This window comes from Sus scrofa, chromosome 16, assembly GCF_000003025.6.
Source record: "Sus scrofa isolate TJ Tabasco breed Duroc chromosome 16, Sscrofa11.1, whole genome shotgun sequence".
In the NCBI taxonomy this organism is placed as follows: domain Eukaryota; kingdom Metazoa; phylum Chordata; class Mammalia; order Artiodactyla; family Suidae; genus Sus; species Sus scrofa.
Genome location: NC_010458.4, coordinates 21,323,336 through 21,335,864, shown reverse-complemented (window position 1 = coordinate 21,335,864; position 12,529 = coordinate 21,323,336). Strand labels below are relative to the sequence as shown.

The following is a 12,529-nucleotide window of genomic DNA, read 5'->3' as shown; positions in this document are numbered from 1 at the left end:
CTACGCCACCGCCACAGCAACTTGGCATTTGAGCCAAGTCTGTGCCCTACACCACAGCTCATGGCAACACCAGATCCTTAAACCACTGAGTGAGACCAGGGATTGAACTCACATCTTCATGGATACTTGTCAGGTTCTCAACCTGGTGAGCCACGATGGGAACTCCTATCTCTTTATACACACACACACACACACACACACACACACACACACACACATACACACATATATACATATATATATGTGTGTGTGTATGTATATATATGTATATATATATGTGTGTATATGTATTTTTTTAAATTAAAAATTCTTTAGTAGTAGACACTTTTGTTTGCTTCCCCAACATCCTTGATTTCCTTCCTCCTTTGTCACCCCTCTTTTGGCCAGGTATCCATCTTATCCCCAGGTCCAGATGCATCAATCATAACTGAAGGGAAGAATTAAATTTCATGCTTAAGAGATCATTTTTCCCCACTTAATTTATGTAAGAAATGGTTACATTTTTTAACTCTTCGACTAAAGGATCTGTACATATTGAAATCCTTCCGTGGCCCAACCACTGCTTCTCTTTTCCCACATGTTCTCAAGACAGTTATAGACAAAATCCATTGCATTAAGTAATGGAGAGAAGTGGCTATGGGCCTGCTACCGTCTGGATGAAACAGAAAGAACTTTCTCAGATGGAGACCACATTGGTGTCCTCCTGTATAGGTGGCCTCAGAACCGCCCTCATATCTGAGTGGAGCAGTTTGCATTAAGGGCTGTCTCTTCACTCCCTTCTCTATCCACCCGCCGGACCTTAGCGTTTGGAGTTTCCACACCAGAGGGAGTACATTTCTTCACCCCTTGACTTCGGGTTTGGCCATAGGACCTGTTTGACCAATAGGATGATGTGAAGTGACAAGCGCACCAGTTCTGAGGATAAGCCTCATGAGGTCCTTGTGTTTCTGAAATAAGATGAAGTACAGGTAGACAATTAGTCTCAGGGAAAAGAGTGAACTCATGCAGCAATGGTATTCCCAGTGGGACCCTCTTCCATCTACGTGCAGATGCCTTTCTAGCTTATTCATCCGTCTCTGCTGAAGCATTTATTGAATTTCTATCTCATTAATTCTAATTATTCCAAAGGTTATAAAAGTAATGTTTCATTGTGATCAGTGTCTTTAAGCTTCATATTAAAATATTTTCTGATGATTTTGCATTTTGTTTAATGACTTGTGCAGTTTGCACTTTGCACAACAACTTGTGATAAAAAAGAAAAAAATCCTTCTTGCTCTCCACAAGTTCTTTTCTCCTCTTTGATGAGGAATCTTTACCCAGAGTAGGAAGGAACTGGCCCTCATAATTTATGGTTGAGGGATTCACCAGGGTAACTCAATTGTTCCTGCAGCATTCAGCAGTGAAACTTTATTTTTTCAAACCTCAGGGGCTTTGAGTGCTGTTTGCTTCACATTTGGTTTTTGGTCAATGTCTTGAGCGTGTTAACATAGGTATCCTTTGGACTCACCAGGTTTTACGCATCACACTTTCTTTGATTTATAAAACTTCATTGCAAGCTGGGCATGAATCCCACAGCAATGCCACAGCTATTAAAATTCAGCAGCTGAGTTGGGCTCCAAACGTGGATCTAAAATACACTAAATAAATGGGCAAACAAAATAAATGCAGGTACTCATCAAAGAAATGAAGCTTTGGAAAATTCCTCCCCACCTCACCCCACCCTATTGTTTCTCTACTTCTGTGGTTACGGTGGTTTAAGACTGCAGCTGGGGAGGTAACTGTGGATGGAGAAGGCAACTGACTTCTTGCACGTGGCTGCCCAGATGGGCTATTCTCTCAGGGATACTGTGCCTGCCTCTGCCTGGGCATCCAACCCTGGCCTTCTTCTATTCTGAATGGCCATGAGGAAGCACATTGACTAATACAACATCATTCACTAATGCGTTGAGTCATGCATTCTACACTGATGATTGAGCGCCTTCTAGATTTTAGGTACTGTGTTTAGCAGCAGACATAAGCCCCATAAGTCACAGTCCTCTCCTTGAGAGTGCTCAGAAGCCCACAGGGGAGCCAGGCAAATTAGGCAATTGCAAATCAGTGTGGTAACAACACAGGTAAGTAGAAAGTGCTCTGAGATTCTTCCATAAACCATGACACACACATAGAATTTATTATGCCACACCCCAGACTAAACTCCTCCCAAAGATCCCTTTCCCTGCAGACGAAAGCAAAACTTCCTAGACCTGCATGTCACACACTTAACCGCTGGCTCTACCAGTTCTGCCAAGTGGCCTCTCAGCCACCACTCTGCAGACTCTGGACCAGGCATGCTAAGCTGAGTAGATGCCCAGAGACATCTTCCACTGAACCACTTGCCGAATGAACTGCCACACTCCATTCTCTCTGTGAGGTACAATGACACTTACGTTGAGACCTGGCTGCTGGCAAGTTTTCCTCTAGTGCCCAACAAGTAGGCATAAACTCACCTAAGTCAGTGGTGTGTGTTCCCAAATTCATTTAGGCCAGTCGGACTTGTTACAGTAATTACGTGACGCGAACTGGCCAAACGTGGATGCAAGGAGTGACTGCTGTTGATCCAGGAGAACCACTCCCTGGAATGGTGTGAAAAGACTTGATAAGGGCAAGTTGAAAGGATATTGCTAGCCCATGGGGTGGGAAAAGATTGGCATTGGGGGTTGGGCATGGAGATGTCTTTAAAGAGCTGGGTGTCTACACGCAAGATCTTTGAAAGTGTTTGAAAGTTCTTTTCCATTTCAAAGAAAGCAAAACTAGAAGGAGTAGAGGAAGTGTTACTGGTGTGTCTTACTTAAGACAGCGAGGAACTACAACCAATGATCCCAGAGGAACAGCCTCGGCCTTGGAATGAAAGAGTGATGAATGGGCATATATTCAAATACGACGTTCAAGGCAGAAACATTTTTTTATGACAGGGTCCCGTGTCTGACTTTCAGAAGGAACCGCCAATACCATCCTGTTCACACCTGAGACAGAGAGGAAGCCATTGCCTACTGTGTTTGGAATTCCCTGATGGTTCATACACTGTTGTAGCCCCATCACTTTGAACATGCTGCTGCTTCTGCTGGGAAATGTCCTCTCCTCCAGGCTGTGTTACCTGGCACACTCCCACGTATCTGCACGTCCTTCATGTCACCTCTTCTTGGGGCTTCTTCCCTAATGTGTCCTCCACGTACATTTCCCCCTCACCCAGCAGCAGACGCTCCTTCCTACATTTGGGGAACGCCCTGCCCTGTGGGGCAGAGCCTGCCTCTTACTATAGGAGATGGAAATGCCAGCTGTTCTCCTCTCTGACTCCCACTGTGGGCGCCTGGACCCCTGAAGGGACAGGGTCGCTCTCAACCACAGGCTCCAGTGCTGCCTTTAAACCAGAGCCAGTGCTGTGAAGCCGCTGGAGGGGGCTGCTCAGTCTGCTCCAGAGCTGGTGGTGGCAGTGACGGTGGTGACTACTTTCGGCTTCTAGAGGTGCCTGTTGTCGAGACAAGGGGTGGCTCTGCGGCCTCCTTATTTGGTTCTTTGGCCCTCCCAGATATTCTGGGAGCCTTCTGAGGAAGCCTTTCATAAATTACTTTTCTGCTCAGATTTAGCCATAGCTGGTCCCTGTTGCTGAAAGCTAAGAATCATGACTGATATGTTGGCTTCTCCCAATGCTATGACATCATAACACTTCCTAGGTGTCTTTGTCACCATGTGATGGTGAGCTGCGAACACCCCACATCATTTCTGTAACCCCAGTGCCCAGCTCAGTGCAAAGTTAGGCAGTGCAGATCCTCAGCAGACTGCTGATTCATTAATTTGCAAAGGAATTTACTTAATGGATGAAAATAGCTTCCTCTGAAAATCCCAGCCAGTAAAATGACAGCAAACGACACTAGAATGTTTTCAGTGGCCCATTTTTGGATAGTCTTTCATTCGTACTTCCCACAGAAGACAAGAACAGTCACAGGTAGTTCCATAGCATTTAATTAAATATATGATGATGACACACATCAGATACTTAAAATATACTTAGCAGCTCTGCAAAATATTTGTAATGCATATAGAAAGTACACGGTCAAATCAGAGACTTTCGGTGTAGTGAACAATGGATGTTTTTAAGAATAATGCTGAAGGAAAACCACTGAGCCGGCAGAAATGCCATCTGATCAGCATCATTCCTGCTGTCTGATCATATTGGCTCACCGTCTTCCTGGCCAGTTCCAAGTCTTCTAGCCCCTCTAGAAATGCTGTGAAAACAAGTATACACATCTGAAACCACCCATGCCTGGCTTTTCTGGAGCAAGTTCCTTTGGACATCAGAATGAAGGGAGAGGCAAAGGCTGGTGGGAAAGGCAATCGAATAAGCCAGGGCCCCATAGGTTCAGACATGACGTTTGTCTAATAGACAACGGGTGCTGCCTATTTATTAGTTTTCTCATTTCATGCTATGCAGAAGCAGTCAACTGACATCTCTGATTTAACATTGTCTCTTACCAGGAGTTTTCTTTCTTAATGAAATCCCAAAAAGGGTCCATCAGAACAAATTTGTAATCCTGCATTACACATTGTCCCTGAGTATATAATCAAGCATTAGCAGCAGTTATGATTACGAGTATAATACGGAGATTTTACATGCTTCCAGTAACAGACAGACATTCACACACTGAATTCAAATGATAATCTGTAACAAACGACATGGAAACAGGGTTTTAGAGCTCGAGGGACTTTGATCTTCCTTTAGACCTGTCTCCTCTTTTCTTTGAATAATTATCTATTTGCATGAGGGATACAAACTGACAGCTTCCAGTCCTGACTTAACATGCAAGGTTGAGTAACTTATCTGTCCTCTCTGGGCTCCAATTTTCCCACAAAGCAAAGATAATAAGTACTTCCTAGGACCTCTGTGAATAAGATGCAAGAGAGCTAGGCTGGGCATGAGGTTTGCTATGCATGACCTCTTCAGTGAGACTTGGCTTGCATTTCTGCAGAAGGAGAAGAACCTATGTCCACCTGGTGGGAAGTGTATTCTGCTGCTCACCTGCCAGGCAGATTCTGCTTTTCTTCCATGCAGATGTACATCACTCTGTGGCATTTTCCTTGACCTAACAGAGCACTTGGAATATACCTCTATAATATCATTTTGTGTTAACTATAATCATTTGTCCACAAAGCTATCCATCATTAGATTTTTTTGCTTTATGAGGCCAAGATCCCAACCTTGTTTGTCTTAGACCACCCCAAGCCTACCACTATGGTTGGCACAGAGAAGAGTTTTTTTTTTCCTTTCTTTTTTTTTTGTTTTTAGGGCTGCACCTGTGGCATATGGAGGTTCCCAGGCTAGGGGTCAAATCAGAGCTGCAGCTGCCAGCCTATACCACAGCCACAGCAACGCCACATCTGAGCCATGTCTGCGAACTACACCACAGCTCATGGCAATGCCAGATCCTTAACCCACTGAGCGAGGCCAGGGATTGAACCTGCATCCTCAAGGGTACTAGTTGGATTCGTTTCTGCTGCACCACGACGGGAACTTCCTCTCAGTCCACTCTTTAAAACTCCCTTCACAGACATCAGAATAAACCCAAGAAAACTTTTAAAAATTAAAAACACTTAATCTCCCCCCAAAACAAGCTAAAGACAGAACAAAGAAAAACTGCAAAACGTAGACAACAACAAGGACAAACTCCCAAATGACAACATCAGTCCTGGACCAATGTCCTTTTTTACTTTCCCTGCTGCCTCCACCCTGCCTGGGTCTGGGAGCCTAAGGAGAGGGATCAGCTCCCTCCTGTAAGAGGAGATTGCTCTGTGGCCTTGATTTGGCTTGGAGCAGCCTTTAAAAATGTATGTAGACCAAGAAATGCAAGACAACGGGTCAAATACTAACAGTATGTCTCTTCTCTGTATCTCCAGGAGCATGGCCACCGTCGGTTCACTTGCAGCATGGGCTTGAAATTCTTCATCCCTGAAGTTTGTGGCAATGTCCATGGCAGTAGAAATCGGGACAGCGGATAAATTTGGGTTGCAGAGTCTCTGCACGCATGGAAGGGTTACTCCCCAGCTCGCTGCTCGAATGCACCACTGTCCAGAGTCAGAAGCAGGTTTTCCCATCACCAATGGATGCAGTTGGGTGGGAGGAACAGGAGGACCACAGACATCTCGGGCTCCTGGAGGATTCTCCCTTGAGTACTTTTTCAGAAAAGTGAAATAAAATGAGCTTCGTGGCTTTGTCTTGCCTTCGCTACTTTTGGTAGACGTGGCCTTTCACTGGTTTTGGTAGAAGCTGGACATGGTGACATAGGCTTCTTCTTGACTAGACCCCAAGGAAGTGAGGATGGGCTGTCCCTGGCCAGAGGGGTTCAACGGCAGGATTCCTGCCTGGAAAGGAAACGGAGGGGCCAGGGTGCTGTCTGTGGTTCCAGGGCCAAGTAGCATGTCCTGGTACACGAGAGATCCATTCTTGCTACCTTCCCTGCAGTTTGGGGACCTGGAGGAGGGGGGCCCAGGAGCATCGCCCACACTGACATTCCCAGCCAGGCATCTGAACGGTGACTCTCCTCTCAAAGTTTTTGGGGTGATGGCTGAATGCTTGGAGGGCCAGTTGGGACCTGGCATACCCGCTCCGAGCCTCTGCCTCTCAGAGTCCTCGACCTGTGGGGGAGGGGGTCTTGCAAAAAGCTTTCCGCTTCATCCCTCGCTTGAATGCCGTCCACTTTATGAATCTGACAGTCCAGGAAACTTTCAGGATTGAAACTCACATTCAAATTCTGCACCAAAAAAGAGAGAAGGCCTTAAGATGGCACCAGAGAGACACATCACCAAATGTTCTGCTCAGGAGAAGAGCTAGAGAACTTTCCGATAAGCGTTTATCAGGAAACACTGAACAATCACCCACCTGTTCTAGCTAACTCTTTGCCTCTGGGGTGCTGTGACCTCAGAGTTTGAAGTGACCTGGCCATGCCCTGCAGTCCTGGGAATGCCCGGGAAACACTGGGATTTGTATCTCACTTTTAGTTTCCTACTTCTAGGAACCTGCAGCTGGCATTGCCCTAGTGATGTGATGCATAAAAGACCAAAACTTTTGGTTTAGCTGTTCCTTATCCTGCAATATCATTTGTGGTGACCAAAATGCCTCCAGCACAACGACAAAAGCATCAGAAGCACTTACTTTTTTGGGTTTTTTGCACAGTTGCTCCAGAGTCTTCTTATGATCTGGGAGACTGGGCCATACAATAGGCTTAATTCTGAAATAAGGACATAAAAGATGAAATGAATGGCAGAGGGAGCAAGCACAAAAGATCTTCCTACTTATCCTGAGCCAGCAGTCAGAAGACTTCTAGTTTTAGCTCTGCCTCAACTAGGTGGATGACCTTGGACAAGTGATATGCTTTCTTTGAACCTCAGTGTCCTACTGGTGCATAGGGGGTAAGACCAGACACCTTCGTTGGTAACCTGTGAACAAGACAACAAGAGTGCCCTCCTGGGAAAGAGCCCTGGAACAAAGGAACAATGAGGCTTGGCAATGGGGTAGCCCTGAAATGAACATTCGATCTGTCTCCCTACTCCCCCATATAGGTGTTGCCATCTTATTTTTCTCTTCATTGGCAGCAATTTCTCTGCTCTGATTTTGGTGGGGGTGGGACATATTTTCTAAGTAATCCGGGGAAATTGCTTTAGTGTAGTCCCTTCCAATTGGGGGCTAAGTGACCCTGGGCTGAGGGCATCTTCCTAAAATGTTAATAACTTGACTGGCATGTGTCTCAAATATCCTTTTAATGATGACACAAACATGGCCCTACCATGGGTAGGATGCAAAAGTGCCATGAATTTGTGTGCTGAAAGCCAAGGCTTGGAAAACATTCTGCATTTCCCAGGGGTGCCTCCAGTCACCCAGGCACTCTGGAGGGATGGGTGTTACTCCTTTAGGACACTTCGGAGGCAAGGTTTTGGTTCCATTGATATGCTTGTACCTCTTATGGAATTTACTATGGAAATTCACCAGTGCCTGAGGATGAGGAGGGATGTGGGACACAGTCAGTCCTGAAATGCCTTATTTCCCCTTTGCAGTTTTCTCATTGATAAACAGGATTAGAACTCTTGACAGTCTGGAAGCTCACATAACCTCTCTCTTGATTAAAGACATTCACCTTTTTTTCCACAACACACAGGCCAGAATGACCATCAGAGCCACAGAGAAGAAGCTCAGAATGCTGATGGTTAGTAAAACAGGATCCACCTCCCCTGGAAGGTAGAGACAGATGTTGGTTAGTGATCATTCAGTGAGCAGCGGGGGAGACTTTCAGCAGGCTTGGAGTCAATAGAATAACTTGGGCCCAGGCATTATTTCTTGAAAGTTGCTCTTCAGCAAATAGGATGATGTATTAGCTTTTGGGGGTGGGTGGGGTTTGGGCTTCAGTACGTGGCACTGACTTAGGTGGCTGGGTCCAGAACATCTGTCACTTGACATGTAAAAGGGACCTAGCATGAAGGACAGCAGCACCCTCTTTCTGTCTCCCACCACCAGGAGAAAGAAGCTGAGCAGGGGGATGGCTAAAGGATGCTCAGCCCCGCAGCATCAGCAGTTTCTAGGGTGAGGACCGGAGGCTGGTAGGCAGAGAGGCTCCCTATATTTCCCAAAGGGAAGGTATATATGGGGTGCTTCTCATCCTCAGGGGTCTGCTTGAGCTGTGTTCTTTGGTCTTTCTGGCTGTTCTCACTTCCTAGACCCCTGGAATAACTTCATTATTCTAGGTAAGGAGGAGTGGGGAAGCCACACCAGCCTGCCCACCTGCCATCTGCAAAGATTTTTCCCTAAAGGGGCCTTATAGGACTGGTCGTTGGGATCTCAGCTTTAATAGGTAAATGAGAGGGAGTGGGTAGGGGTTTTGGTCAGAACTCACAGCTTCTGGGAGCACCCAGGCAGCAGAGTCCAGACCCCCTATATCAGCAGATGCGCGACTAAGAACCCCACTTCCACCCCATCCACGTCTTCACAAAAGGGCAGAGATGGCAGGTCATTTTTCCAGAGAAGGTGTCAGAGTGCCCTCCTGGAGTCTTAACTTTGGGTCCCTTTTATCTCTCTGGCTCTCATTTTTGCTGACAGACTTTTCCATGCAAAGCACTGTGGGGGTGGGTGCGGGGGGTGCGGGGTGAAGGCGCAGGCTCTGGTCATGCTCACCTGTGCTTTTGGTCTCTGGCGTTCTGAAGTGGAAACTGGGACTCCAATCACTCCAGAAACCTTCAAAGTAGTTGGTGTTAGGAATGGACCGAACTTTAATCTCATACATCGCATTGGGTTGGAGCTTTCTTTGTAGGAGCGTCAGCTTTGTACTGGACAAGTTCACGTGCTAAAGAGCGAAAAGGGCCACGACATTCTTTAAGATGGAAAAAAGAGGCGCTGCCCATACCTCCCGAATCCTTTCAAGCTGAGTGTCTTTAGTCACTCGGCCACTCTCTCGAGGTTCTCTTGTATTTGTTAGGAAAAGCAGCTCTGACCTGGAGGGGTGGGCAGCAGAATTGGGGCAGATTGTGTGAGCTCACAAATGATGCTCTAAGTGGTCCAGGAGGGCGGTGGGATAAAAGGTCTCTGTTCAGATCAATTGGGTGCTCCTACTAGGGAGGGAATAAGTCACTCCCAGGCACCTTGCTTTCTTTCCCCACTCCAACCTCTTTCTTTTCCTCCTTTTTTACATCCCAAGGAGAGATGAAAGGGAACGGTAAGGTTGCTGAGCGAGAATCATTTTCCTCTGGAAAGATGTCATTCTACGTTGTGAATAGCAATCTGGAGAAACAGTCTCTTCAACAGGTGCACTATCCTTAAGAGGAAGTAGTGCTCTGTTAATTTGAGGGGTCAGAGGTAATACCTATTGTTATTTATTTTATATTCATCTGATTATCTGTTTGCTTATATTTATTGAAGTTATACTTTTGCTCTTTTGTGAGACTTTGCTTGCTAATTTTTTGTTATATTTGTCCTCCTCCTCCTTCTTATTTTGACTGCAGCATGCAGCGGCTTGATGTAGGATCTCAGTTCCCACACCAGGGATTGAACCCTGGCCACAGTGGTGAAAGTGCCAAGTCCTAACCAGTAGGCCACTAGGGAACTTCCTGTCTTTTTTCAAAGGATTTATGAGACCTCTTTATATTTTAAAAATACTAACCACCTGATACTAACCATCTATCTGTTGTATGTGTGTTAATTTAACCCTGATTTCTAATTTGCCTTACAACTTGGATTATTCTGTGTGCTGCTATTTACAAGTCTATATTTTTATGTCATCACATCTTTCCATATTTTGCTTTCTTTTACTGCATTTTGTTATGCTTAGAATGTTTTTCTTCATTTCAAGATTATATAAACATTCACCTACATATTTTTTAGTCTGTTTAGAGTTTCACTTTTACATAATTTCCTTAAATCATCTTCTGTTTTATTTTGGTTTTTTGTTATATGAAGCAAGTTAGGCATTAAACTTATTTTTTCCCAGTTCACTGATTGTTCTGGTATCAAATCCTTCCTTTGTGTACTGTAGCTGCTTTTCCACTGATTCCATTTTCAGATGAAAGACAGGAAGAGCTCAGGAGCAAGGGAGCCTACGTGGGGGAGGGGAAGAAGGAGGTTCAGGGCGGGCACCACACTTATGTATGTCATATAGGGTAGCAGCCTGCAAACATACAAGGCTTGTGCTCCTGAGGAAAGAGGGTGGCATGGATAAGGTGGATCTCTTTTCCCCTTGAGAAAGCAACTCATAGCTGCTTTCTGTTCATGTGGTACAAAAAGGATGAAAATTAAGCCAGTGACTTCAAAAGATCCTGAATCCCTGGGACATTCTGTTTTTCTTTCACTTTCTCCCTCAAACAGATTGCAGGGACAGCCAGAACGTTCCACTGCCACAACTCATAGAGTCTAAATAACCCTCCAGATTATGAAGCGTGAAAATTAAGCTGTTACTTCAAGGATTTAAGAAGGCAGGCTTAGGAGTTCCCGTCGTGGCACAGTGGTTAGCAAATCCGACTAGGAACCATGAGGTTGTGGGTTTGATCCCTGGCCTTGCTCAGTGGGTTAAGGATCTGGCGTTGCTGTGAGCTGTGGTGTAGGTCGCAGATGCGGCTCAGATCCCATGTTGCTGTGGCTGTGGTGTAGGCCAGCAGCTGTAGCTCCAATTACACCCCTAGCCTGGGAACCTCCATATGCCGCAGGAATGGCTCTAGGAAAGGCAAAAAGACCAAAAAAAAAAAAAAAAAGAACTCAGGCTTAAAAAGAAGAAATTGGAGTTCCCACTGCAGGCTCAACTGGTTAATAACCCGACTAGTATCCATGAATATGGGGGTTTGACCCCTGGCTTCGCTCAGTGGATTAAGGATCTGGAGTTGCCCCATGAGCTGTGGTGTAGGTCGCAGAGGTGTTTCGGATCTGGCATTGCTGTGGCTATGGTGTAGGCTGAAGCTGCAGCTCTGATTCGACCCCTAGCCTGGGAACCTCCATATGCCACAGGTAAGGCTATAACAACAACAAAAAAAGAATAAAGCATAAAGAAAATGAAGAAATAAATTCCACCTCCTCTTACTTACACATCTACTTACTTTCCACAACCCAACAAACCAAACTGTGGCTATGACTTGGTGATTTTTTTTTTTTTTTGCCTGATTTGCCTGTGAGAGTTGTGCTAAATCTGATTCTTTTTCAGGCCTCCAGATAAAGAGAATGCATTTGGTCTTGATCTATATGCTTCATCTAACTATTTAATTGGAAATATTACAAAGACCAAAAAATAGGGCAAGAAAAAAAAAAAGAGAGCTAGAATAAGAATGGGCCAGAGAAGATCCAGGTATTGTGAGGTCTAAACCTTTTACATTTTGGGGACTTTCTTTTAGTAAAAGGCACATTCTGAACACAAAATTGCTAGGGACCCTCCCCGGGTGAATATAACATACATAGCATTAAGTTTCTATTTTATACTTTTATATGTTTTAATCTGTACGTGTAACTTATTAGGTATATTTTTACATACACGTTCATAAATTTTATAACACATAAGTGTAGGTGACCTACATACCATCCAATCATTTTCATTTTTTTCCTGGCGGTAGGCTACCTCATGCATTAAATCTTTCACATACTTCTTGCGCAAGTGCGATGTATTAAATGTCACCACAAAGTCATTTGCTCCCTCACGGTAGGTGACTCTTATGTCAAAAGGAGCCTCAGGTTTAACTGAAAAGGAAAAAGAAATAAGGTCATTCGATATTGCAGTCAAGGAAATAATTATAATGTTTAAAGTTCATCTACTCTGGAGTTTCCTGGTGGCTCAGCTGGTTAAGGATCCCGTGTTGTCACTGCTGTGGCTCTGATTACTGCTGTAGCACGGGTTTGGTCCCTGGCTCAGGAAACTTCTGTATGCCACAGTGTGGCCCCCCCCCAATTTTTTTCATCTACTCTGAAAAATCACATTCCTTTTCTGGGTCAGTAAAAACCATCTCTTCTTCCTGGTTCAAAGCCTGACTACATTTCCCA

The 12,529-nt window shown here is 45.1% G+C and overlaps 1 protein-coding gene across 1 annotated transcript in view; it reads right to left on the bottom strand.

The window, feature by feature from the left end:
* IL7R (interleukin 7 receptor) overlaps nt 5,709–12,529 on the bottom strand; it is a 30,016-nt gene continuing 23,195 nt past the window's right edge. The window contains 6 exon segments of the mRNA NM_001146128.2: nt 5,709–6,675; nt 6,678–6,782; nt 7,184–7,259; nt 8,163–8,256; nt 9,194–9,362; nt 12,072–12,229. Of these exon segments, the coding sequence (NP_001139600.1) occupies nt 6,280–6,675; nt 6,678–6,782; nt 7,184–7,259; nt 8,163–8,256; nt 9,194–9,362; nt 12,072–12,229 (998 nt within the window). The 3' untranslated portion in view covers nt 5,709–6,279.